The following is a 26,899-nucleotide window of genomic DNA, read 5'->3' as shown; positions in this document are numbered from 1 at the left end:
GCACCTGCCTGTGTCCTGAGCGCGAGTGCTGTCTCCAGGCCAGGCGCAGCTGGTCTGACGGGCGCCGCTGTCTGTGAGAGTCACCACAGGCTCTTCACCTCGGCCTGGGCCCCTCCCAGATCATCTGAGGGTCTGAGCATGACAGGTCCACGGCCTTCCTCACATTCTCAAAGGAGCGGGTGAACTGGAAGTGGGTGGGAACCGGCACAGTGTGAGGAGAGTGGCGTTCCCTCAGCCAGGGCCAGAGGCTTGCGTGTCCCAGCAATGGGCACCTTGCTCAGGGTTATGACTTACGGAGTGGAGGCATGTGCTGTGGGATTGTGTCACGTCCTTGTCCTTGTCTGGGGCAACTTCTTTGTGTCACAAAGTGTCCAACACCTTTCAAGGCCTTGTTTTGGAGCACCGGGTTGTCCGGTCTCCTTGGAGCCCCGTAGGCAGGTTAGGCCTAACCTCAAATGACCAGCGTGGGCAGGAAGCTCAGGCCACAGGGAGGGGTGACAGGCCTGGGTGGACACAGCACCAGGTAGCCGCCCGTGCCCCCAGAGTTCCTGTTGTGAAGGCGTGAGTCCAGCTATCGCCGAGCCAGAGAAAACAGCTGCCAGGGTTGGGTTCATAAGAGCAGGAAACAGATGCCCAGTGCTCGTGAGCCTGTTGCCCAAATGGCAGCCCTACCTTGGCCTGCTCTGTGGTGTTCGTGTCCTCTTGAAGACCTCATAGAAGGACTGTGCCTGGTTCCTGGAGGAGTCAGGGTAAGGCCTGGGCACGGGCTGCCGACTACCAGGCTTGGGTCCAGACGCACAGCGATGAGGTTGGTCTGACTCGACATCATGCCTGCCTTGTGGTCTGTCTGGCACACACCGCTTTTCTAAGTGTGATGGCCTGGGTGAGGCTGTTATCACCTCTCTGGTCTCCCAAACCAGCGAGAGCCCTCAGCTGTCCAGTGGCCTTGCCGTGTCTGGGCCCATCACCAGGAGCCTGTGTGCGGAGGGTTGGAAACTCACCGCAGACTCCAGGTGATGGGGGGTGGGTCCGCCGCAGGCCCAGGTGGGTGTGCAGGCACACGTGTGCTGTGCTCACTGCTGGCTCATGCCGTCCCACCAGGAGACTGCCCTTTGTAGAGCCCCTGCCCCTGCGCCCGGATGTGGGTTGGGACAGGTAGCCCGGGCTCACAGGACCCTCCCCACCCAGCACCCTGTCCTCTGAGCCCAGGCATCCTGAGCTGCCCCACTCTGCCTACTGTCCAGCCTGGGAGCCCCTTGCTGTGCCCTGGCCATGGCTGGGCACAGTCCTACTCCCCAGGAGGGTGGCACGTGTCCCAGAGGTGGGCTTCTGGATTCAAAGAGTTAGATGCTGTGCAAACGGAAGTCTGAGACAGGCCCTTGCATGAAAAAAAGGCCCAGGATTTCTCCCTCCACCCCACTTCCCATCCCTGGGAACCCGTCCCCACCCTTCTCTGACTTCAGGACGTCCGTGTCTATGTCCACAGTCATGCCTCACCCCCAGCGCTTCAGCGGGGAGAGCGTCGTGTCCTGGAGCGACTTGGACATCACCATCTCCGTGCCCTGGTACCTGGGGCTCATGTTCCGGACCAGGAAGGAGGACGGCGTGCTGATGGAGGCCACAGCGGGCGTGTCCTCTCAGCTCCTCCTCCAGGTGGGTGAGTGACAGCCCGCAGGGCAGGTGTGCAGCTGAGAGATGTAACCAGGGTGCTCAGCGCCGCTGCCCCGGAATCACGCATGGAGGGCACCCTGACCCTTCACCGACCCACGCCAACCCGGTGGGCTCTCCACGGTGAAGGGAAGAGGAGATGGAAGCCTGCTTTTCTGAGGGGCTGTACAATTGCGCCATTTACCCCAGGGAGCCGTGTCAGGAATGCCGTGCGCGGTGACAACCCCCTGGGGACCCTTTTCAGACCTCGTTCATATGTGGGGGACAGGGCACGTGGGCGGCTGGGCGGACTCAGTGGCCTGTCACCCCAGGTCTTGGCCTCAGTGTGTCCTAGACAGCAGCTCTGGGCTCCCGATATTCGGAACAGAGGAGGTGGTGAGCACCTTTGGGTACAAATGACAGGCCACCCTTGATTGTTACTTCCAGGAGTCTGTATTCAGCTAAAAATTTCCTAAAAATATTCCCGCAAATTGAACCGCCTTCCCCATGTGTTCTCTTCACTGCTTTGGTCTTTTCTGTTCATTTAAAATATCGGGTAAGGCCCTGGCCGGTTTGCTCAGTGGTGGAGCGTCGGCCTGGCATGCAGGAGTCCCGGGTTAGATTCCCGGCCAGGGCACAACAGGAGAAGCGCCCATCTGCTTCTCCACCCCTCCCCCTCTCCTTCCTCTCTGTCTCTCTCTTCCCCTCCTGCAGCCGAGGCTCCATTGGAGCAAAGATGGCCCGGGCGCTGGGGATGGCTCCTCGGCCTCTGCCCCAGGCGCTAGAGTGGCTCTGGTCGCAACAGAGCGATGCCCTGAAGGGGCAGAACATCGCCCCCTGGTGGGCAGAGCGTTGCCCCTGGTGGGCGTGCCGGGTGGATCCCGGTCAGGCGCATGCGGGAGTCTGTCTGACTGTCTCTCCCCGTTTCCAGCTTCAGAAAAATACAAAAAAAAAAAAAATGTAACAAAGTTTTCTAATGTCAGAATAAATTTAATTTTGTAAAAAAAAAAAACAAAAAAAAAACCATCGGGTAAAATAGTCGAGTTCTTGAAAACTTGTAAAGGATAACTTTAATGCAATCTGTCCCCTAGTGTTCTGTGTCACCTTATCAGCGCCATAGATATTTTATTTGAGGAAACAGTTGCTTTAGTTTGTGGAGTGCCCAGGTCGTCCTCATGGGCTATCCTCCTCCTGGACCTTGTCTCTAGTGCAGGTGAGCGGGGCAGGGGCGGTCTCACCCGTGCCGGCAGCCTGGGGTATTGAGCTGTTAAGAGTCAGGAGACAATGGTGTGCAAGGGAACTGGGTGCGGTGGCAGGCTTGCGCGACCAGCCCTGCACCGAGCACTTGGCCCCGTGCCCTCACGTCTGCAGTGACAGTGCACAGGACGTTCTCGTGTAAGCCTTGAACCTCTGGGCCCTGTCTGATCCGGGCATCACAGCAGGGGGTTTTCCTCCTAGGAAGTTCACATAAGACTGGTCTTAGACCCGACTTGCCTCCCCAACAAGTGTCCTCTGGGAATCATGTCTGAGCAAGGTGCTCCGACTTGATTTGAAGGGATTCACTCCTGGGTCGTTCTTCTCTGTCTTTCTTCCAGCTTTTCCTTCAAGCATGTTTACGTGTTTGTGCATGTGTCCGTGTGCACGTCTCTGCATGTGTGATGTGATGGCCCCTGGCGCACTCCATCTCAGGGAGCAGTGCAGGTCATCATGGCCTTCCACTTGGGCCCGCCACTCCTCCTTCCATCCCTTCCTCTGTCTCTCCCTCTGTCCCTCCCTCCCTCCCTCCCTCTGGCCCTCCCTCCCTCCCTCCCTCCCTCAGGCCAGTGGTCCAGTCAGCATGTGGACCAACCCACTCCTTTGCCTGGAGCCAGGCTGCACTTGAACACACACCTCCCACCCCAGGACAGGCGCTGCAGGTGTACCAGCCCCCACAGGTGCGAGGGTGCTCCCAGAGCTGCCCCTCGTCCCCTCTGCTGTCACTCTCATGTCTCCACCAAGCTGTGCCTCATTCCCTGGAACTCCTTGTCCTGCCCAGTGTAGAGCAGACCTAATTCCCAGCCAGGGCAGGCTGTGCTGGCGTCAGAGATGGTCAGAGGTAAGGTGGACCTTCCAGAGAGTCCACTCCAGTCTCATTCTTTTGTGCAGGGAAACCAAGGCCTAGAGACTCTGAGCTCTGGGTCCCCTGAGTCACTTATCCCCCGCGTTCTACAACATCCACAGGACCCTCTCTGGTTGCCCCGGTAGACCATCTATCTGGGAACACTTCTGTGTAGCAGGGACAGAAGGAGAGAACAGGGCACCGCCCAGTCCTCACTATGAGCTCCCTGTTGGAGGTCAACGGGGGCAGGGCTCCCTGTGGGCTGGCAGGCCCCAGACTCATCGAGCCTCAGAAGAGTGACTAACCCATCCGGGCAGGGGCTGGGGGCTCAGCCCTGGCAGCAGCCTTCTCTTCCCCATGTGTCCCTCACCTGTGTCACTGCTCAGGAGCATTTTCCAGGCAGACCCGACCCGTCAGATGGTCCTGAGGGTCCCATGTGCATCCAGGATCATTGCAGTTGGGGTCTCCCCTTATTAACTTGTCATTTCATAAGTTTACCAGGCAGCCCAGAAGCTAACTCCAGCCCAGAACTTGGCAGGCGTGGTTCTGCCCTGAGGGTGGTATTTTTCCCCCGTGGTGTTCCCTGTTGGAACAAATTAAATTGGCTCTTCTTGGTTCAGGTGATGAATTGGAGTTTGCACGTTGTCATTTGGCAGTGGGGTCTCTGTAGGAAAAAAGTACGCTCTGCTCTCCGTAGGAGCAACCCTGAAAGCTACGACCTCCCATATTGTTTGAAAAATTACATTATGGGTAGCTAGTCCAAAACATTAAGTTTTTTGTTTTTTTCTGCCAGGGACTGTGGCCAGCCTCTCCCTGTGGAAGGCTGGGTGGCAAGAGTGACGACCTTGGAGGCGGGGTATCCTCCAGGCCCCTGTGGCCACCCAGAAAGCCACCCCTGGGCAGTTCCCAAAGTCTGGTCATGCCGGGCACGCCAGGAATATCCTGGCTAATTTCTACATGATGTATGCGGAAGGCAGGCAGGCTGCTCCTGCAGGACGGCCCGTGAGCTCCATGGGGCAACAGCTTCGGGTTCCTTGACCTTCATGGCAGGGCCAGAGAGGCGACATAGTCAGTCATCCTGCAGCCCAAACAATTTGGGTAATTGCTTCCAGGCGCCCTGAATCTGCCTGCATTGTCAAGTGGGATAACCTGGCTATTGTGGAAAGCCTCTCCTAAATCCGGTGACAGACCCTAAGGTGGCAGGCAGTTATTGGCGTAGTCCCGGGATCATCCCACAGATAGTGCTTTTGTGTGCAGGCAAACCGTCATTTTTATGGGGTTTTGTTAGCAAGGACAGTGAAGAGATAGACAAGGGAGAGTAACAGGTTGAGTCCCTCCTCACACAAGGGAAATAAACAGGTTGAGTCCGTCTGCTTGTGGGACAGAAGGAAACAAAGTATGGAAAGGTTTTAAGAGTGATTGAGAATAGAATCCAAAATGCCCCATTGGTTGCCTTATCTTTATGATCAGTTAAAATGTTTCCTAGTTTTCATCATGATTTCTTCCTCCACACATAAGGTAGTATAAGGAAAGTAGCTTTTTGAATGAGCAAACAGGTGGGGTTTTCTAGTCCATTGTTTTGTTACTGTTTCTAGCGGGAAGGCAGACCTCTGAAAGGCATTCAGACTTGCTTTGCAGCCCAGCGTGTAGCCATTACACAGTAACCATAGTACTGTGACTATTCACAGTAGTTGAAATCGCCGTGCAGGCGTGTTCCTTCGTGTTCTTTCTACATCATTGAGTAGTGAAGTTGGTTCACTAAGGCATTCAAGTCTCCTACGTTGTCACTGATTTTTGTTTTTATTTTTATTTTTTGGCTGTCTTGTCGAGTTCCTGAGAGAGGTGAGTTAACCGCCTCCAAGCCCAAGTGTGGGTTTACCTGTCTCGTCCTGCCCATTTTTTCTTTGTAGGTTGTGAGGCTGCGTTATTAGGTTGTACCCATTTCGAATTGTGTTCCTGGAAATGTGACTAGTACCTTGATGAACATCCCCTGTGTCTCTGGTGATTAGCTTTTGCCTTAAAGTCTACTTTGTCCCCTCTGATTGCAGCTACACCAGCATTCTTCTGGTTGGTGTTCAGATGTAGGTATCTCTTCCTGTCCCTTTACTTTCAGCATTGCCTCTGTGTCTCTTGCAAAGCAGTGCATTCATAGTTTTGGATTTTCCCCCCTTTTATCCATTTATTGTGTTGAATCATCTCGACACACAATCATGATAGCCGTGTGGTAATGTCTCTCTTTACGCCGAATGTTGATAGGTTCTTATGTAACATACAGTTTCGGCGGTCGAATCACTGCACAAGATGTTGAAATATAGGTTACATGCTAAAGGGACAGTTTTCATCAAAAGAAAAGTTAAAATTTAAAATATCACTGAGGACTATCATCTCTGAGTAGTATTTTGTTGTTGTTACTCTATCTTGATGGAACTTATATTTAAACAGGAGGTTAATTACAGTGTCATCTTCTGACATTTCTCACAGAAATGTCATGGTAGTTTGAATCTAATCTCACGAAATGCAACATTTATCTCTAAAAAAATAAAGAGTCTGACAGCCACCAGAATCTGTTTCCTTGAACATTCTGTGTCCCTGCTAACTGTTCTTACCTCTGCATGTGGTTTTGTTTCCTGGATTCCCCAAGGGTCTGTGTCTACTGTTTTTTATTTCCCTTGGTTTTTAAGCACATTGTCTTGCCTCTTTGGGTACTTGGTGGTTCTTGATTGAGTGCTGGGCATTGTATTGGAAAAGTGGAGAGAATCTGAAGCTAGAATGGTGGTGTCACTGTCTCTCATGTTGGCCCTGACAGCGGCTCCCACACTTGGAATTGCAGGTCTTGTCCTCTCAGCCCCGTGAGCCTAGAGAGCTGGCGGCCATAGGGGAGGCACCATGCCCCTTTCTGTCTGTTTCTTCCCTGGCTGTGGCTCCCTAACTGCAGTGCCTCAAGTCACTCTGGTGTCTTCAGACAGGTGGGCTTCACAATGGTCTAATTTTCCTAGCTGTTCTCGGGAGGAGGTTGATCCAAATCACCCAGTCCTTCATTGGGGGAAACATGATCTTGACATTACCCTGGCTACGTGTTTAGGCCAGTTACAATGCTGATTTCTGTTTTTCTGGTCAAAACTTAAACATGGTGGTCTGAGCCTTGCCTCATAAAGGGTAACATTTACATCCAAAATAAGAGCCCAATAGTCACATGAATCTGAGGTTGTTCCCAATACTTCGGTCTGTTGGGCATTATTGTACTTGACCTCTGTCGGCATTTGACACTTAGCACACATACAGGGTGTCCTCAGGTTACGACACAGTTCCATTCCTAAGAGTGTTGTAGCCCGAATTTTGGTGTACGTCTAAACACAACCTCGCCTAAGTCACTTACCTATCCTAACACAGTTGTAAAATCATAATCTAGAACATGAAAACACAACTAAGCCACAAAAAGAGAGTACTGTGTACTCCTCCACTACGCGCAGCCAAACTAGTCTGCTCACGTAGTCTGTCAGTATGACGCCAACGGTGTAAGCCAAAACATTCACATCTCAGTTTTTTAAAGTTTTTATGAGAGTGAGCATCGTAAACTCAAAACATCTTATGTCAAGGCTGTTGTGATCCGAGGACCCCCTGTAATTCTGAAGAGTGTTATAAGCAACAGGAAGTTAAAAGTGGCCTTACTTTTAAGTCCATCTTCAACACAGTGCCCTCTAGTAACTCTGTGTGGCTCTCACTGTCCCTCAGATCCTGAACAACTACGTCCAGTTCGAGGTGTCCCACAGCCCCTCGGAGGTGGCATCCATGAGGCTGTCCAGGTCACGTGTGACTGACGGGGAGTGGCACCACCTGTTGATAGAACTGAAGAGTGCCAAGGAAGGCAAAGACATCAAGTACCTGGCAGTGATGACCTTGGACTATGGCACAGACCAGGTGAGTTGACACCTGTGCCCTCTTTGGAGCAGACCCCGACCTCGGGTCTGAGAGAAAACTGAGTGAACCTTCCATGTATCAGGACCCATCAGAGCCCCTGGGGGCACATGCTCTGAACCTCCCCTGAGTTTGGGTCTCATATTCAACCTTACACTGAGGTCCCCGGCTTCTATACCTAATCCCCTTTCGAGATGGTCAGCTCCTGGCGTCAGGAACTGGATTTCATCCGCGTGTCCCATGATGTGCTGTTGGTGCCTTCAGCAGTGGTGTCTGCTGGCAGAGCTGTTGTGAGTGAGGACAGTGTGCTCAATGTTGTGCCTTTGGGGTATAAAGATTAAAAATATGCAGGCTGCTGCCCTCGGAGTGGATGGTATATGCAGGTAGGAACAGTGAGACCTAGTATCAGAGTAGGCAGAGGGACACGAGAGAGGTGCGCCCATCCCAGATGGGCACATGGCATCCAGATGGCGTGCTCTGAGAACCCTTGCTGAACCACGTGTTTCCACGGTTTGTAGCCAGATAAGGAGAAGCGTGTTTCACGGGACAGCCACACACTTGAGGGCGATTGTTAAGCGCTCTTGGAGTCCAGGCTCATCTTAACACCTGGTTCTGAGAACAAACAGCTGTTCTGCTCTGCGGGCATGCCTTCCTGGGCTGAGGGTCTGATGAGACTTCGTTAGATTCCCCCAGCAGTGGACGGTTTTTCCACTCGCTGCCGTCTTCCTAGTTCACCAAGCTCTTTCTGACACAGTGGCTAGTGATGGAGGTGGGGGGTTGTCCATGTCCCCCCAGCTGACCATCCTGGATGGGCTGGGACATGGACATGTGTCCTCTGAACCGGTTCCCGTGCCTTGCCCGTCACATACAGACGGCCATGTTTTCTACCAAGAAGGCTAAGTAAGCCTGGACCTCTGTTTAAAGGCCCAAGTGTCCCCAGGCGGTGGGGACTTTGCCAGAGTGTTTGAACCTTTGAGAAAATTCTTTTCAGCCAGCAGACGTTTCCAGAATGGTGGATGTAGCCCCCTCTCTTTCACAGGACACGGTGCAGATCGGGAACCAGCTCCCGGGGTTGAAGATGAGAAGCATTGTGGTGGGGGGTGTGTCTGAAGACAAAGTCTCGGTGCGCCGGGGCTTCCGGGGCTGCATGCAGGTACGGCGGAGCGCGTGGCCACTCCTCGCACCGGCTCAGGGGCTGCAGGCACCTTTGCTGCTGCCAGTGGTCAGCCTGCTAGTTTTCAATAAATCAGTAATTTGTCTCAGAGCGAACCCAGCCTTAACAAATCTGGCTTCCAGCTTAGACCCGTCTTCCCCACATTCCCTCACGTCCTCTCCCCGCAGCCCCCGCCACCATGCTGTGGTCAGTGTGGTCAGCCGCCCACAGCGCTGCCACTGTGGCATGTCCCTCGCTGCCTCCACCGGCCCCACCTGTCCACTCCCCCAGGCTCACCTGCATGGGCCCCATACTTGTCCCCTAGTCCAGGTGTTCTGGCAGCTGTTTATAGAGTGTCTAGGCTCCCAGCTCCTGCTCCTGGCCCTCTGAGCTCCCACTGCAAGGAAATAAACTTACGTTCCTTCACTTCGCTGCCCCACGCCCTGGCGTGGTCTCTGAGCCCCTGCCCCAGTTTTCTGCCGTGCTCTGGCCACTGTGACTTGGCTGCCCTGTAACTTGCCAGGTGTGGCCCCACTCTGGTGCCTTGCATGGCGGCCCCTCTGGCTGGCATGTCCTCTCACAGCCACCCCCTCTCCCATGAGCTGCCGTGACCAGTGTCATCCACAGTCATTCCTTCCGTGACCTTTATGTATTTTCCCTCGTAACACGTACATGGCTTGCTGGAATGTGGGAGCCTTCTGTCTTCCTCCCAGGGTCCTGACTCCCACCTGGAATACAGCTGGTAGAGGCCGAGGGACCTTGTTCTGCCATCGCCCCACCAGTCTCGATGCTGTAGATAAATGAGGTGTCACTTTAGAAACAAGACCAGGCAGAATTGGGGTTCCTTAACCCCTGGTGACCTTTCAGGATCCCTCCAGACCCAAGGCCCTGGGACCGAGTCCATCTTTCTTAATACAGGGAGTGAGAATGGGGGAGACATCCACTAACATCGCCACGCTGAACATGAACGACGCCCTCAAGGTCAGGGTGAAGGACGGCTGTGACATGGGGGACCCGTGCGCCTCTAGCCCCTGCCCTCAGCACAGCCACTGCCGTAACGCCTGGGACGGCTACGCCTGCGTCTGTGACAAAGGTGAGCACCTCGCTGCCCCACCCCCTCTTCCCTGATGCTTGTCAGCCGAGGGTGATGCCTTTGGTGTTTAAAATGTATCTGAGAGAGCCGAGTTGGGACATAGGCTTCCCAGTCAAGTCTCCGTGCATCTGGGGAGCCCTGTACCTTGGTTTGTAACCAAGGAGTGGGCCTTCTCTTCTTGAATGCATTACGGGTCTCATCTTCACTCGGGGCAGAGGGGACCCTCCAGGCTTCGTCCTCAGGGAAAGAATTAGGGAAAGTACCTACTTTTAAAAAGTGTACATTCAGTGTTTGCCTTTGAATCTTGAGGTGCTGTAGTCGTGCTCAGCTGACACCTGTCCACCGTGCGTCCTGAGCCTCTGCCCCGTGGTTCCCCTCCTCCCCCTCCCGGGGCACCAGGGAAGCCCTCTTGTCTGTCTTTCCTAATCTGACTCACCGAATGTTTGCATTTCCCATGACTGCCTAGTAGCCTGGAAAGTGGAGGAGTCTAGGGGGAGTGGGCAGGGGGGACAGATGGTTGAGATGTCTCAACGCAGCAGATCTGGCTCTGGGACGGGGTCCTGCAGGGCCAGCAGCCGACTCTGGGTCGGGGTGACGCGGGCCTGTCCCCACAGGGTACTTTGGAAGAAAGTGTGTCGATGTGTGTCACCTGAATCCCTGCGAGCACATGGCGGCCTGCGTGCACAGCCCCGGCGCCTCAAGGGGCTACGTGTGTGAGTGCGGGTCCAGCCACTACGGGCCGTACTGCGAGAACAGGTAAGAGAGGCAGCTCCCGGCACCGCTGCTCCGGGCCCACCCAGGTGCCGCGCCTGAGGTAGTTGACTTTTTCTCTTTGTTACTTAACCCGAAATACGTATAGTTCTGGGTTAAGGACCTATTATTACCTTTCACGTTTGGCATGAAGTAAACGAGGGTCCTATTAGGCATTCCAGACTAACTCCATTTGAGCATGTTTCCCCTCCAGAAACATGCAAGCCTCTCACTCACTTGGAGCCTGCTGTGCTCAAAGCAGGCAGTGGTGCGTGTCATCACCCGAAACACTTTGTTCTTGTATCTGACATGCACCTAAGTCCTGGGTCGTTGGTCAGGGAGCCCAGAGCCCAGGTGTGTGCCCATCGCAGAGAAATCACATTCTCCCAGCAGGGTGCTTGGTTCTTCACAAATCAGGACTTTGGCCCCTTCGGAGGCGATATGGTCTCAGCCAGTGGTCCTCGGGCAGTGTTGGCCATTCAGAAGTATGAGTCGTGTAGGCACCTGCCTGCTCCACCAGGCGGGATCTTCTCGGTCTGTTCTTGGTTATTTGGAGACCATAGTGTATGCTGTAACACTGCCCTTAAGTAAGAGGCAGCCATACCCTCGGGCTCGTGATCTCAGGAGAACACGCCCCGCACCTGAGGGATGGAGGAATGGGAGGCCCAAGGAGAGGGCGTTTCAGGGACAGACCAGCAGGGCAGAGCCAGAGAGCAGTGATGGGCTGAGACCGCCTGCAGAGCTCGGTGGGCCAGGCCTGGGGCTGTGCTGTCCTAGGTATGTCCCGTCCCATGCTGTGGGTGCAGACCGGCCTGGAAGGGGGCTGTGTGCAAGTGGGAACGGAGCTTGGCTCTGTGGGGGGTGGGGTCCATGGGGCCAGCAGGGAAGTAGCAGAATTGGGTCTGGATCTCAGAGGCCCTGGTTCCCCTTAGAGCGAGGTTGGAATAGGCGGGAGCGGAGGCCGGGGACCAGCCCGGAGGCTGTGCAGCATCCCTGAAGCTGGTGCTGCGGTGAGGAAAAGGGGTCCACCAAGGTTCCGGGGGCCCCACACAGTAAATGCAGGACCTCAAGCACCAGCTGGGAGCCCTCGGCCCAGGAGCTCTGCCCTGGCTGTTTCTGTGGCCCCGCTGTGTGCTCAGGTGGTACGTAATCATTTCTCATCAGGTGAGTGTGGGTATGAGGCTGACAGGTGGGGGGATGGAATGCCACGAGCCAGGCTAGGAGGCGCAGAGTGGGGATTCATTTTGAGGAGCCTAAAGGATATTTAGATGGGGGGAGGGTTGTGGCGCACGGGCAGGTGTGCAGGGGATGCTCAGGTGAGCCATCAGATCAGGAGCAGAGATAGGGTGATAGTGACAGCCAGCAGCCAGTGCCCGGGAGGGGTGGGCCTGGCCTTGTCACCTTTGACATCACTCATCTCACGGTCTGCCAGCGCCGGCTTACGAGGTAGAGCAGGTTGGGTCTGACGACTGAGCCCACCCACCGGGTCTGGCCGGAGTCTACGTGGAGCTAACTGAGGCACATGCCACACCATGGAAAGGCTGCTCTGAGCACCGTGGGGCCATGGCCAGTGTTTGTCCCTGGGGACCTGGGTAACCACGGTGCTGCAGAGCCCTTGTGTAGCACCCTTGAGCTGGCCAATGTCCTGGGTCCTGGGAGCAGCTGGCCCAGAGCAGCTGGGTGCTCTGTGCTCTGTGTGGGGCTGGGGTCAGGAAGGCCAGCCCAGAGCAGCGAGGTGCACTGTGCTCTGTGTGGGGCTGGGGTCAGGAAGGCCAGCCCAGAGCAGCGAGGTGCACTGTGCTCTGTGTGGGGCTGGGGTCAGGAAGGCCAGCCCAGAGCAGGTAGGTGCTCTACTCTGTGTGGGGCTGGGGTCAGGAAGGCCAGCCCAGAGCAGCGAGGTGCTCTGTGCTCTGTGTGGGGCTGGGGTCAGGAAGGCCAGCCCAGCAGTGAAGCCAGTGGTCACTGAGCTCCCATGAGCCAGGCATCATGCTATGGGTGCTGGTGACATCCTGCTAATAGGAAGCCTGGGATGGGTACTTATCTGTGTCTTCCAGGTAGAAGAAAAAAATAAATGGATTATTTAATAATAACAAGTCTATAGGTAGAACCCTTTCAGATGTGGGGCTCCTCAAGGCTTGGAGTAGGACATGACATTCTAAGAGTCTGAGGTGTGGGGCAAGTAGGACACGGAGGCCCTCGAGGGGGAGGCAGGTGCCCAGAACCGGCCTCCAGCAGGCTTCCCCTGGTTCCGAGGAGGACAGTTACGTATACCTTCCATGTGCCTCTTATTTTTCCGACAGAATTGACCTTCCGTGCCCCAAAGGCTGGTGGGGGAACCCCGTATGTGGACCTTGCCACTGCGCTGTCAGCAAGGGCTTTGATCCTGACTGCAACAAGACCAACGGGCAGTGCCAGTGCAAGGTGGGGCCTGGCCCGCAGGTAGCCACTGGGACGTGTCCCCCGCCAGTACCTGGGGTGCTGAGCCTGGGGAGGTGTCCCTGGGTGGTGTGCGTGTGCACACGCACACACACTCCTACATATGCATAGACACACACACACCTACACACATATCCACCTGGACACATTCACACACACGTCCTGAGCCCAGGGGAATCACAGTGCACACACACACACACATGTACTGATGTGGGTTTAGGTTTTTCGCAGCCTCCCAAGATACTGAGTACACCAGGGCTGGTTTTTACCTGTAAGCTGGTTTGGACCATGGGAACTCGAGTCCTCAGCCCCATTCCCCTTTGGTAACGGGAAACCGAGCAGACTCTGAGGTTGGCTCATCTTTTGGCACCAACCATGGTTCTTCTAGTTGGTCATTGTCCTGGTCTTACATCAAACCAGCATTCAGTGACAGCCAAAAATTTAAATATGGAAGGCCTTGAGCACACCCCGCCTCGGGTGTCTGGATTCATGTGCGTGGCACACTGCTCTCCGCCTTGTGTCTCTGAGCGAGCTGCCGTGTTCTCAGCCCCACCCCCTCAGCTCCTGGGACATGTCATACACCTTCAGCGTCCTGTCAATAACTGCTATTGAGCTGCTGGGAGCTGAACCCAAAGGAAAGGGCTACTGGTGACAGTAGCTGCTTGGGGAGGGACATGCACTGTCACGCGGATGGGCTTGCCACCCCCAGGACAGGAAACTGCCGCCACGAGGTGTGCTCCAACGCTCCCCAGGGCTCTACTTAACATCAGCAATGTCCCTCGTGCTCCACGGTGCTTCTGAAATGTGACTTGTCTCCTGAAATGCTTGAATGAAAAAAATCACCACAGCCGTGGGGGATCGGGACCAGGAAAGCCACGCAGAACGGGACGGTGGCTGTGGCCTCAGTGGGCCGCCGGGTGGGGGGACAGTGGGGAAGGTACTCGGGGAAAACATGCCTAGAGTTATTTCTTCTCATGAAAACTTACAGAGAATGCAGAAAGGAATTTAAAAAGTGACATTGACGCCCATGTGCCCTCCCAGGGTGACATCTAACATGTGAGTGCCTCCTCCTGGGCACTGATACACACGTCGTCAGGACCCCTGTGCACTGTTCGGTGTCCCTGGCTGACACGGAAGCCGGGGCACCGGCCACAGGTCTGCCCAGGTCTCAGCCCATCCCAGTTTTCAGTGGAGGGGCTCGAGTGCCCTGGCAAGGGCAGTGTGGCAGTGAACGGCTGATTTGGACGTAAACCCAGAACTTTCCAAATCTGAAGCCCAGGCTCTTGACCTTCTCCCTGACCTGCCCAGTGATAGACATTCAGGTGGCTTCTAACCTCTCAAAATTAAAAAAAACAAACAAACAACAAAACGCTATAAGAGCTGTTCTCATACCCGAATCTCCATTTGAATCTCTGGCCCATTTTAGAACAGTATACAGGTGGCCATGTAAGTGTTGCTAAGAATCGAGCGATCCCTTTCCTGGAGAACACACCTGCCCCATCCAGTGTGGCCTGGGGATCGTGGGCAGAGGGTGGCAGAGAGAGGCCCAGAGGCCAGCGGGAATGTTGCCCTGGCTCAGGGTTCCCCCCAGACGTCCCGCTGGCCTCTCCTCTGGGGTCATACGCGCTGCTTCTGGCGTCTGCAGGAGAACCACTACCAGCCCCTGGACCAGGACGCCTGCCTGCCATGTGACTGCTTCCCTCACGGCTCTCACAGCCGCGCCTGTGACATGGACACGGGGCAGTGTGCCTGCAAGCCTGGCGTCATCGGCCGCCAGTGCAACCGCTGCGACAACCCTTTTGCCGAGGTCACCACACTCGGCTGTGAAGGTCTGAATTGCCCCTTGACCCGCGTCAGGCCATATCACAGGGACAGGTTGCTGGGCGTGTGCGTGTCTGAGTGTGTACCACACACTCCTGGGGTTTGGGAGACGCTCAGCAGCCTTAGGGTCTGTGTCCACGTGACCTCTAGGAACCTGGCCCATCATCAGAGCCAGGGTCATGCCCACTTGTTCTGACTGCTGGGGGAAATACGAGCGGTCCGTCTTTGGTGGGGGCCAGGCCTCCAGGGAGGGGCCTGCAGAGAGCCCCGCCCACGTGGGGCATGGCTGAGCCAGGCTGAGGTCTTTCTTTCCTCCGCCCCCCAGTGATCTACAGTGGATGTCCCAGGGCGTTTGAAGCCGGCATCTGGTGGCCACAGACCAAGTTCGGGCAGCCGGCTGCAGTGCCGTGCCCCAAGGGATCCGTGGGTAAGTGCGGGGGCCCATGGTGTCCACTCCTGGCAGGAAATCAGAGAGAGGCACGTGGTTTGCAGGAGAGACGGCCGAGGCAGTGGATCTCACAGACATTCCGTGTTGAAAACCCGTTCAGCCAAAGTGTTGGGGGGAAATGAGAAACTTTTTCCTTAACGATAAGTGGCAAAACCTGGGAGGGACATGATGTCAGCAGACATAGCCTAGTGGCCGGTGGGAGGGGGGCGGTGAGCTGCTTCCTGCTCAGCGTGGGTTCTCTTTACAAAATGGGACGGGAGCTGAGTCCTCCCTTGAGGGGTGTCAGGATAGCACACAACCCGTGGCAGGTGTGGGCTGCACGTGGATTTTGTTGGTACTCGTCAAATGGTTGAGCTGGTTTCTTTATTCACGGACTTGCTCAAGTGTTTGTTCATCATGGCTGGGTTGCGGCCACTGGTCAGGCCTGCTTGAGGACAGCAGGCAGCTTTAGTGATGGCCGCAGGCATGAGACAAGACTGCTCATGCTGGCTTCGCGGCCGTGGCACCTGCCCGGCCTTGGACCACCAAGAGATGTGAACCTTGGGGTTCACACCTCAACTGAATACACAGGGCTTGAGTGCAGCCCGAAAGACACGTGCTAGTTAGCCATTAGAATGCCAGGTTCACGAGTCCAGCCCCTGTTCCCCAGGAAATGCAATTCGGCACTGCAGCGTGGAGAAGGGCTGGCGGCCCCCGGAGCTCTTCAACTGTACCACGGCCTCCTTCGTGCAGCTCAGAGCCACGGTAGGGACGGGCGTGTGGATGGGGCCACTGGGAGGGGGTATGCGTCCAGGCAGCCAGGACCCTGCTGTCAGACGCTGCACGTGGCTCACGATGCTCTCTTTCTAGTCAGGACCCTGCTCTGCTTCTGGCTCTGCAAACTCCGAGCCCTCGGGGTCACGTCCCCTGCCCTCCCCTCTCTCCCTTCTCACAATGCCTCATATGCTCTGGCTTCTTCCATTTGCTGTGTTTTCCCAGCTGCTTTTTGGCCTGGCAGAAAAGCAGTGTTTTTTGCTCCACAATTATCGACTGGAGCTTGTTTGGGGATTTTTTTCAGATTTCTCAAGTTATTTCTTGAGAAAGTTATTTCTTATTTTATTTATTTTATTTATTTATTTATTTTTTTGTATTTTTCTGAAGCTGGAAATGGGGAGAGACAGTCAGACAGCCTCCCGCATGCGCCCGACCTGGATCCACCCGGCACGCCCACCAGGGGCAACGCTCTGCCCATCAGGGGGCGATGCTCTGCCCCTCCGGGGCGTCGCTCTGCTGCGACCAGAGCCACTCTAGCGCCTGGGGCAGAGGCCAAGGAGCCATCCCCAGCGCCCGGGCCATCTTTGCTCCAATGGAGCCTTGGGTGCGGGAGGGGAATAGAGAGACAGAGAGGAAGGGGGGGGGGGGTGGAGAAGTAGATGGGCGCTTCTCCTGTGTGCCCTGGCCGGGAATCGAACCCGGGTCCCCCGCACGCCAGGCCGACGCTCTACCGCTGAGCCAACCGGCCAGGGCCGAGAAAGTTATTTCTTCACAAGGCAGTTCCCTCCAGAGCGTGGTGTCTCTTTGAGCAGGAAGGACCCCAGGCAGCGTGCACACAGTAGGTTTGCAGACACCGCATTTGCTCCCTCCTTGTAGAACGAGCAACTGAGCCGGAACGAGACACGGATGGACGCGGCCGGGTCCCTGCGGCTGGCCAAGGCGCTGCGGAACGCCACGCAGCACACGACTCCACTCTTTGGCCGCGATGTGCGCACGGCCTACCAGCTGCTGGGCCACATCCTGCAGCACGAGAGCGGCCAGCAGGGCTTTGAGCTGGCGGCCACGCGGGACACTGACTTCCATGAGGTAGGAAGGCGTGGGCAGATGGCCACTCGGGATCCCCGCACATCTAGGATGAGCTGTGAGCTCGGGCGTTCTGCAGGGGCTCAGAGGAAGGACCGTCATACCCATGACCCGCGAAACTGATGATGAATGTTAGGAGCATTCTGGGAAGGGCACAGGCAGGTCACAGTCCTGGTGGCGATGACAGTGATAGCTGCTAGCTGCTGATCATTTAGTGCAAGCTGGGTGTTCTGTGTGGTTTACACGAGTGAGCTCACTTATTGTGCACACACATCCTGCAATGTGGTACAGTCATCACGCCATTGTACAAGTAAGAAAACTGAGTCACACAGCCCCAAGGACACCCAGCTCGTAAAGGGTGGGGTTCTGGAGTCTCTGCTCCCACCTACACACCCCAAGAGGCCATGGCTTCTCCGACACAGACCCTTCTGCTTGCCGTTTGGTTAAGTCCTCGGTCCCTAAGAAACATCTGTTTAAAACGACTTACTCTTCCTGACATTTGTAAGCTGCTCTCAGAGGGGCACAGTGCCACCTCGCTTTCCGTTCTCTCCTCGCTAGGCTTCCCTGTCCACTAGGGCCCTCGGAATCCCCCTGCCCATCCAGAGACCCTGGGGCCAAGGCAGGGAGGGTCCCCTCACATTTCAACCCAGATCTGAGAGTTGGGGCTGATAGATTTTGTTCTCACCTTTGATTTCTTTGCAAACAGAAGTTTCCCCTCCTGGTTTCTGTCTTGGGTGGGGACCCCGAGGCCCCAGGGACAACCAGATATCTCCCCCATGCTGCCCTATTCCCATTCACGTAGATCCTGAGGTGTTTAGGGGCAGGAGTGTCACCCACAGAGTCACCCACAGTGTGTCCTCAGCTGCCTCACTGTGCTCTCAGAGATGAGGGAGGAGGCTCCCAGTACCTGGTTTTCTTGGCGGGAGTGGGACTCTGACATCACCAGGGCACCTCCCCTTTGCACCTCAGGGTGCACACGGGAAACCCCCCGCAGAGCTTCTCCCTGACACCGCCTCCTGCCCTTGAGATGAAAACACCTGCCCTGCCCTCCACAAGGGCTTGGCCCAGCCTGGCCTTCCGGAACCTGCTGACCCCCCGCTGTGCTAGCCAGGCCTCCCCAGGCCACACCCATGAGCTGAGCGCCATCTGTCTGTGTCTGCCCAGGACCTCGTCCACGCGGGCAGCGCCCTCCTGGCCCCGGACACCCAGGCGGCGTGGGAACACATCCAGCGCAGCGAGGGGGGTGTGGCCCAGCTGCTGAGACGCTTCGAGGACTACTTCAGCAACGTGGCCCGCAACCTGCGCAGGACCTACCTGAGGCCCTTCGTCATCGTCACCGCCAACATGAGTAAGGACCGCAAGCCAGCATGGGGGATGGGCGCGCTCCTCGGGCACAGCCCCAGGCCCATGTGCTGTGGACGGACCCAGCCCGGCTATCTCTTAGGGAAGGGTCAACAGCTCTGGCCTGTCTCCTTGTCTATAAAATGGGGAGACGGGACCCTCTCTGTCCAGCCTGTTCCTAGGTGACCCATAGAGACACACATGGCACCCCCGGGCCCAGGAAATCAGAGACAGGCACGGGCAGAGGAGGCTAGGGGCTGCTGTCATGATCTTGGTAGCCCATGGGCCTATTGGGGCTGGGGTATGAGACTGTCTAGGGAGTGGGCCTGGGGGTCTGGCCTTGGGTCCAGCCCTCTACACTAAGAGAGGCCCAGGCCCAGGGAGGGACGAGGGACAGGGCAGCCCAGCACCGGGGCAGCGGGCAGGGACAGTCATCAACACAGCAAACGCCTCATGAACCAAGTTCCCCCAGAGCCCTGGACACACTGTTCTGAGGCTGGGGGTCAGCCAGTTGGGCTCCTTCATGGGAAGAAAGCCCCAGAGGTAGAAGTGCCCCCACCCAGCTCGTATAGTACTGGCAGAGCCCCTGGGGGGCCCTCCTGGGGGGGGGGAGGAACGTCTCATTTTCTCCTGCAAGTGTTTATTAAGCACCACGTGGGGGGCACTTGGGCAAAACCTGGGGTTGTCCCTTCCCTGGGGTGGCCCCTTCATTCACCTAATTATGTGACTGGACGGGTCTGTAACCTGTAAGCGGTGTCCCTACCAGGGGAAGGCTAGGGTGCACTGCTCAAAAGTCACCCCATCATTGTCCCCTGCTTGCCTCCAGAGCTGAGTCCCGCCTGATGGTTCTGGGTGCCTGTTCAATGATTGAACTTGCCCCGAGTTTTCCCCTCCCACAGGAGTCCTCAGTGAGGCTGAGGGACCAGGAAGACAGAGGAGGATCTGGTCTAGAGATTGTAGCTCAAGGACCGCAGCTCCCTTTGGCTCCCAGCGGAGGGGCTGCGAGCCGTATGTGATGGAAACCACTGTCCCCACAGTCCTTGCCGTGGACATCTTTGACAAGTTTAACTTCACGGGCGCCTGGGTGCCGCGGTTCGAGGACATTCGCGATGACTTCCCAAGAGAGTTGGCATCCTCCGTCTTCTTCTCGGCCGACTTCTTCAAGCCGCTGGAAAGAAGACGTGAGACCGGTTAGAAGCCCAGGGCTGCCCTTGGGACCCTCACCGCCTGAGGGGCAGAGGGGAGCCTGAGGGAGAAGGAGAAATGGTTCTCACTGCAGAGCACGCCCCGTGGTGCCCGTGATGGGCCTCTCTGAAATAGGGGGCTGGCTGGTGGCATTGGCTGGTGTCGGACTCCAATGGCAATGAAGGGTGCTCTCCTACAGCCACTTAAGTGTCCCTCTCAGAGGACCTGCTCCCCCGCACCCCTGCCGGCAACAGTGCTTGGCTCCAAGGGCCGACCTCTGCCTGCCTTTAACCCACCCCCTCAGGCATCACCAAGCCAGTGTCTTCCACCCTCAGACACTTCCCCACCGTGGCCCAAATCCCTCCTCTTCCCTGACTGTCCCCTAGTTGGACTCTCTGCCCAGCCCAGGCCTCGCCCTGCCCCCCACGCCCTGACCCACCCTCAGCCCAGACAGCGGAGGGGAGTGCTGCCTGCTCTGCTGGGTGAGATCCCCCTGGGTGGCCAGCTGGTTAGCTGGAGATACAATGAGCCACTCGGATCATGGGGGAAACTGAGGCTCTAGACCCAGCAGTGCATATGGGGCCAGGAGCAAACACCTGGAAGGGACAGGCTTGTTCTCTGCTCCCAGGTGTGCTCCAGGGTCTCGAGATGTCCCAAGAAGCCACCATGCCCAGAACGCCATTCAATGCCACCTGGCCTCTTGTGCAGTGTTTCCAGGGAGATGGCAGCCCTCCTGGAGGAGGAGGCACTAACTCCCCCACCCCCTCCCTCCAGCCTCTAGTGACCACTGTTTCCCTTTCTGTCTTCTGGTCTGCATGTCACAGTGAGATCAGCATATTTGACCAGCTTGCTTCACTTAGCACAATGTCCTCAAGGTGTCCCTGCTGGAGCACGCGTCTCACCGCTGTCCAGCCCCGCACTCACACTCCTGCTCACGTTGCAGAGGGCCCCGCGGTCAGGACAGTTGGTCGGAAGGCCGCCCCACAGACTCCGCGCCCGGGGCCCAGAGCCGAGAGGGACACCCCATTCAGGAGGCGGAAGAGGCACCCCAATGAGCCCGGCCAGTTTGCCGTAGCCCTGGTCATCATCTACCGGACCTTGGGGCAGCTCCTGCCTGAGAACTATGACCCTGACCGCCGCAGCCTCCGGTAAGGCCGGCCCCCGGGGGCACAAGGAGAGCTCGTTCCTAGAAGGTTCCGAGGCTCTCCATAAATCAAAACCTCACCTACCCAAACATTTGTATAGGGACACCCCCGCCCTGTGGTCTCCCTTGGACAGAGGTCCTGGGTCTGCCAGACAGGCCCTGTCCCTGGTGTGTCTGCCAGGAACACCCCTCCCTAGCACGCGCCTTGTGCCTCGATGGAACCACTGACACACAGGCTGGCAGTGTCAGCTCCACTCAGGGGTTTCGTTCCTAACACTTGTCTGTCTCGGGCTGTTGGTGACCACAGTCCTAAGGGCTGCTCAGTAAACACTGGCTGGGAAACCGGTGCTGCCCAAAGGGGCTCTGTGGCCGTGATCAGGGGCGGGCGCGCGGGGACGCTTCCCTTTCCCAGGTGATTCTTCCCTAGGTCTTCACAGTCTCCTTAGTACCGGGTGCGACCCTGCCAGGAGCCGTAACCGTCCCACTGGCTTCCTTTCTTCGATGGTTGAGTCTTCCCTGCTGTTTCTGCTGTGTTATGTTATGAGACTGCCACACATTTATGGACAAAAGTTTTCTTCTTTTTTTTCTTTTTTTTTATATTTTTTTGAAGTGAGAAGCAGGAAGGCAGAGAGACAGACTTCTGCATGCGCCTGACTGGGATCCACCCAGTAAGCCAACTAGGGGGCGATGCTCTGCCCATCTGGGGCGTTGCTCCACTGCAACCAGAGCCATTCTAATGCCTGAGGCAGAGGCCATGGGCCATCCTCAGCACCCGGGCAAACTTTGCTCCAGTGGAGCCTTGGCTGCGGGAGGGGAAGAGAGAGACAGAGAGGAAGGAAGGGGGAGGGGTGGAGAAGCAGATGGGTGCCTCTCCTGTGTGCCCTGGCCGGGAAATTGAACCCGGGACTTCTACACGCCAGGCCGATGCTCTACCACTGAGCCAACCAGTCAGGGCAAGTTTTCTTCTTTTTTAAACTTCTAAAGTCCACCTATGATGCAGAGGTGACCACTCCCTGAACACACCCCACCAGTGACCAAACCTGCACCGAGCACATGGCGGCCGCAGCCCAGGCTCTTCTCAGCACAGAGGCTGTGGCTCCGGACTTGCCCACTGTGTCGATGTCCCTCCCAGAGAGACGTCCGTCCATGTGCTCAGTGTGTTTGCACACGGGGTTAGACGAGCGCTTTCTAAGCACGTTGGTCCTGTGCTCTCGCCTCTCACCCACAGGCTACCTAACAGACCCGTCATCAACACGCCAGTGGTGAGCGCGGTGGTGTATAGCGAGGGCGCCTCGCTCCCCAGCCCCCTGGAGAGGCCCGTCCTGGTGGAGTTTGCCCTGCTGGAGACCGAGGAGCGCACCAAGCCCGTCTGCGTGTTCTGGAACCACTCCATCACGTAAGGGCGACTCCGGGAGCCAGGGGCAGCCACCTCCCCTGCCTCTGAGCTCTGCGTCTCCATGTAGGGGCTTTGCTGAGGCTGGAGTGTGTCCTGTGTCCCTCACACTCCACTAGGGGACTGTCCCGTGGGGGGGGTGTTTTGCTGTCTTACTCCTCTGCCAGCCCCTTGTGGGACCGCAGGATTGTCCTGAGATGTCAGAGTTCCCTGCCCTCACGGTTACACACACACACATGTACACACACACACATACCCAGAAACACACACACGTGTGTACACACACGCAGCCCAATACAGAGACAGGCCACTCACCTGCAAGACTCCTAGAACGCAGCAGCGGACAAGCGCCCAGTCTGTCAGCAGACGAAGGTGGGGCTTGTTCCGGACACACACGTGGGAAGCAGCACTCAGAGACTGGGCCCAGGCCCTTCCGCTGACAGTGGGAAATCCCAGATGTGGATGGGGGAGTCCCTGTCTCAGTCAAGGGTACCGGACCTTACCTGGCCCACCTGCAATACCAACATGGCAGCCACTGGGGCTGGTTTTACCCTGGGAGGCCATGTCACCTCAGCAGGGTCCATCCCCCACCCCATGCTGAGAGCCAGGACAGAATTCTACAGCTGGGGGTTCAATCCTGTGCAACCAGAGATTCCCCCTCAAATCATGGTTCCACTGGAGTGGGTGGGGGCTGTGCTGGGCACCGGCGCCCTGGGCGAGTGAGCAGGTGCCCGGCCCGCTCGGGCTTATGCTGGAGGGAGCAGACTTGGGTTGGCAGAGACTGTAAGTCAGTCAGTCTTGCCCCCTTGTCTGTGGTTCCCAAGTCCTAGTTAACGAGCAAGCTGCAGTGTCTGCTTGGCTTACCAAAGCAAGACCGCAGGGCCCACTTTCGTGGTGACAGACGTGTGAAGGTCTGCTTGGCCGGCGTGAGGCACGTCTCTGTCAGGGTCGCCCCATCAGATCCCGGCAATTAGCCGCAGCTCTAATTATCTTCTCTGCTTCGGGCCACAGCTGTCATCCTTGCATCTTAAACTTCTTGGCAAACACAGACACACGCCTTCATATCCCATTTTACAGATGAGTAAACTGAGGGCCAGAGACGTGACTGGATTTTCCCAGAGTCTGGGAGGGCAGGGCTCCCTCTGAGGCTGAGACACACCCTTTATAGCTTGTCATTTGGGGCTCCCCATCAGTAAAACAGGAGTATAATTGGACCCTGCTTCTAGGCAGTGGCCGTAAAACATGACGCGTTTGGACGATGAAAGACTAAAACAAATGTGAGATTATTTCTCAAGTCGCCCAGACTCACACAAAGCGTGAAGAACAAAGTGGCTGTTTTAACAACTGACTCATGTTTCTGACAAAAGGGGCGTGTGGTATAGACCCAAGATGTCCCCATTTAAGTTTTACTGAGAGATGACACATGAACATGAACTTCACAGGTGCTCATTAGAGGCCTCTCCAGCCAGGAAAGGCGAGGGAGCATTTCACACGGTCCCGAGTGGCAGCGGGGCTGTGGTCCCCGTAGCAGGTGACTGTGGCACTTGTGTTGGGTGTCTGAGGGGGCCACACGGGCTCCAGCAGGGGAAGGAGGCCATTGGAGACCCCGGTGGTGCAGGGACCCATCCCCTCCCCTTTTCTCTGCAGCCCCAGTGGCCCTGGAGGCTGGTCAGCCAAGGGCTGCGAGCTGCTGTCCAGAAACCGAACCCATGTCACCTGCCAGTGCAGCCACACCACTAGCTTCGCGGTGCTCATGGACGTCTCCAGGCGTGAGGTGGGCGCGCACCCCCACAGGGTGTGCAGGGGAGCATGAGTCCCTTGGGGTGTTTAGCCTAGCCCCAAACCTGTCCCCTCAAACAGGCTGAGTCTTTGCTTCCAAGTGCTTTGACCAAACTGAATCCACACTAGGCCAGTTGGCCAGATTTTAGGAACATTTCCATAACAAAACCCCCTTAAAAGGGTTTTCAAAGAGACCAGGTTGTAAATTAAAAGCCACAGCGGCAGACCCTAAGCCTCAGACTGAAAAGAAACTCCTGGAATATACGCCTCACTTCAAAGCGGGCTTCCCCGCAGTCTGTTAGACGATGCTGCTTCTACCGGCTTTAAATTTTAGGGAAGAAAAGAGACGGCTGGCGGGAACAAAGGCAGTGTCTCCCTTCAGCGCCACACACGCTGGCCCCAGAAGGCCCCATAGGACAAAGGAGGCTGGTCAGGAGCCACCCAGCAGCCGGCAGCTAATGTCTAACCCCCGGCATTTTCTGAGCCTGGGAATGCAATGAATGGGGCCACGGGGCCACTCGGGGCAGTGGTGAGGTCAGCCTGGGTGCCCGACACTAGAGTCTAGGAGCCGGAACTAGGGCCTGGGTGACCTCGGGGTGGCCTCCTTTTCAGGCCTCTGTTTTGTCCATGGAGGCCAGGCCATCATCCGTCTCTCCCAGGGGCTCTGTGGTGTGCAGCTGCCCAAGTTTACATCACATTCTTGGGAGGGTGAGTCAGCCCTGAGCTGCTGCTGCTGGGCGTCCGGGTGACAAGGAGAAAGTGCCCGTGGGCCTCCCCCTGGTGGGCACATTCGAGCATGAGCACCAGGTCCTGGCCTGGAGGGGTCGTTATTCGTGGGTTCTGTCCACAGGGGACCTGGAGGTCCTCTACTGGCCAGGATGCTAGGCCGCACCAGGAACGAGCTCAGATCCAAGGAAGCTGAGATTCAGGCAGAAGAAATAAAAACAGAGGAAGAATCAGGGCTCCCATGTGCCTGGGGTGCCTCAAAGCCAGAGGCCTCCAAATAGCCCCCCCAGCCACGGGGAGAGGGGGCCGGATGGTGGCCTCCAGGGGACACCCGAGTTCACTACAGGGGGAGAAATCCGTTAGCACTTGGCATCCCAACCCCAACCAGTCCTGGCCACCTGGTGTCCCCTGGGCCGTCCTTGCTCGGAATTCTGAGTTCAGAACACTTTCTAGAAGTTACTGGAGAATGGGAGCTTCTTGTTCCCCAGATGCCAAAACTCCACAAGGACAAGTGTGACATTTTGCAAAGCACAATAGACAATGGCGGTCCCTCTGGCAGCTGCCCAGACTCGGTTTTTTGGGAAAACCGAGTCTATTTGGGAGGTCTTGCCCAAGTCAGGATTTAGTGGCTGGGCTCAGCGTTTCCTGAACAGCAGGGTTGCAAAATGTACACAAAAGTCACCATCTCAGCCACGTTTCGGTGGGTACCAGTCAGGGGTCTTACATACATTCAGGAATTGCTGTGTGACCATCGTTACCATCCACCCCCCTCCCCGCATTGTCTGTTTGGTTTTTCCTGCTGTTTCCCACCCTGAGCCTTACGCTGCAGTCATGCTGGTTCCTGCCCATAATAATCGTAGTGTTGATGTGTCTTTCATGCAAAAGCTTCCTCAGGGCCACGGCCCTTACGTTCTCCCGTCTCTCACCACACTGCCTGCAGCACGGAGAGGTCTTGCCCCTGAAGATTGTCACCTACGCTGCCGTGTCCCTGTCCCTGGCCGCCCTGCTGGTGGCCTTCGTCCTCCTGGCGCTGGTGCGGACTCTGCGCTCCAACCTGCACAGCACCCACAGGAACCTCATCGGGGCGCTCTTCTTCTCCCAGCTGGTCTACGTGATTGGGATCACCCAGACAGGAAACCCGGTGAGCCTCCCACCCGTGCCCTGTCCTCCTGCCTGGGCCCATGTGCTGTCTGAGGCTAGAGCTGGACGGGAGCAGTGCCCTCGTCCCGTGGGTGCCGTGGGCCAGCTCTGGGAGGTTGGGGACCCGGGGCCTGTCAGGTAGGCTCGTGGCTTTGTGCCTGAGTGGGGTCTTCCTCCGAGGCTTCCACACACATCACCTCTTACTCTCCTGACTGGGCACTAGTGACTTCATCGGAAAGTACAGTCACTCGTTGAAGCCCAGAGCTCTGCGAGCTGTGACTTGAGCTTTAGAGGCCCGAAGATACGTGTCGTACCTTGTCCACGAGCTTCCCTGTCCAGCAGCGCCCCCCACTCTCTGCACTTTGCACTTTCTCAGGAGTCACGGCCACATGTCCTGTGGAAGCCCGTGTGCCTCCCCAGGGAGGCGGAGGAGATCCTCGAATGGGCGCAGAGCCCGGCGCGGCGGTGCTGGCGGGTGGATGGGACTGAGGAAGAGAGGGAGGCTGCCGCAGGAGACAGTGACCGGGAGAGGGAGAGACCAGAGGAGGGTGCTGAGCTGCCGTGGTCTGGCTAAATAGGAGGCGTCTCCCTCAAGCCATCCCGGGTCGTGTTGGTGCATGGCGTGTCACCTAGCCTCCTGGAGCATCATGTGGGCTCCTGGGGTGTCACAGGAGCTCAGGGGGTGTTGTGTATGCTCCTGGGTGTTGCATGAAAGTGGCAGGGGGCGGGGCAGAGTCGGGACGCCTCAGGTCTCCAAAAGGGGACATGTAGGTGAGGATGCCACTCAGTGAGTTGGACACTCACACCCAGTGCGAGTCTGAGTGAGGCTGGACACTCACCCTGGGGGCTGTGGGCTTGAGGAGGCAACCCCCACGTGAAAGGGAGACGTGTCTGTGGGAACAGACAGGTGCCGGAGAAGAAGTGGAATGAGACCAAGATGGAACTCTGCCTTGCTGGTCAGGGACACTTGCCTACTTGAACCCATCCTCCTCGT

At 56.8% G+C, this 26,899-nt stretch overlaps 1 protein-coding gene across 4 annotated transcripts in view; it reads left to right on the top strand.

Moving 5' to 3' along the window:
• Positions 1–26,899, top strand: part of CELSR1 (cadherin EGF LAG seven-pass G-type receptor 1) — a 137,719-nt gene that overhangs the window by 97,337 nt on the left and 13,483 nt on the right. For 3 of the 4 annotated variants that reach the window (XM_066358710.1, XM_066358712.1, XM_066358709.1), the window contains exons 9-24: positions 1,487–1,653; positions 7,478–7,663; positions 8,700–8,813; positions 9,732–9,906; positions 10,521–10,662; positions 12,957–13,077; positions 14,738–14,921; positions 15,239–15,340; positions 16,011–16,105; positions 16,991–17,200; positions 18,362–18,545; positions 19,576–19,728; positions 20,667–20,871; positions 22,096–22,263; positions 23,908–24,034; positions 25,706–25,906. In XM_066358710.1, coding sequence (XP_066214807.1) covers positions 1,487–1,653; positions 7,478–7,663; positions 8,700–8,813; positions 9,732–9,906; positions 10,521–10,662; positions 12,957–13,077; positions 14,738–14,921; positions 15,239–15,340; positions 16,011–16,105; positions 16,991–17,200; positions 18,362–18,545; positions 19,576–19,728; positions 20,667–20,871; positions 22,096–22,263; positions 23,908–24,034; positions 25,706–25,906 — 2,534 coding nt within the window. The remainder of the gene's footprint in view (positions 1–1,486; positions 1,654–7,477; positions 7,664–8,699; positions 8,814–9,731; positions 9,907–10,520; positions 10,663–12,956; positions 13,078–14,737; positions 14,922–15,238; positions 15,341–16,010; positions 16,106–16,990; positions 17,201–18,361; positions 18,546–19,575; positions 19,729–20,666; positions 20,872–22,095; positions 22,264–23,907; positions 24,035–25,705; positions 25,907–26,899) is intronic. The other variant, XM_066358711.1, reaches the window with a different exon arrangement.

Source organism: Saccopteryx leptura, chromosome 1 (genome assembly GCF_036850995.1).
Source record: "Saccopteryx leptura isolate mSacLep1 chromosome 1, mSacLep1_pri_phased_curated, whole genome shotgun sequence".
Classification (NCBI taxonomy): domain Eukaryota; kingdom Metazoa; phylum Chordata; class Mammalia; order Chiroptera; family Emballonuridae; genus Saccopteryx; species Saccopteryx leptura.
The sequence above is the reverse complement of the archived record's forward strand: the minus strand, read 5'-3'. Positions and strand labels throughout refer to the sequence as shown.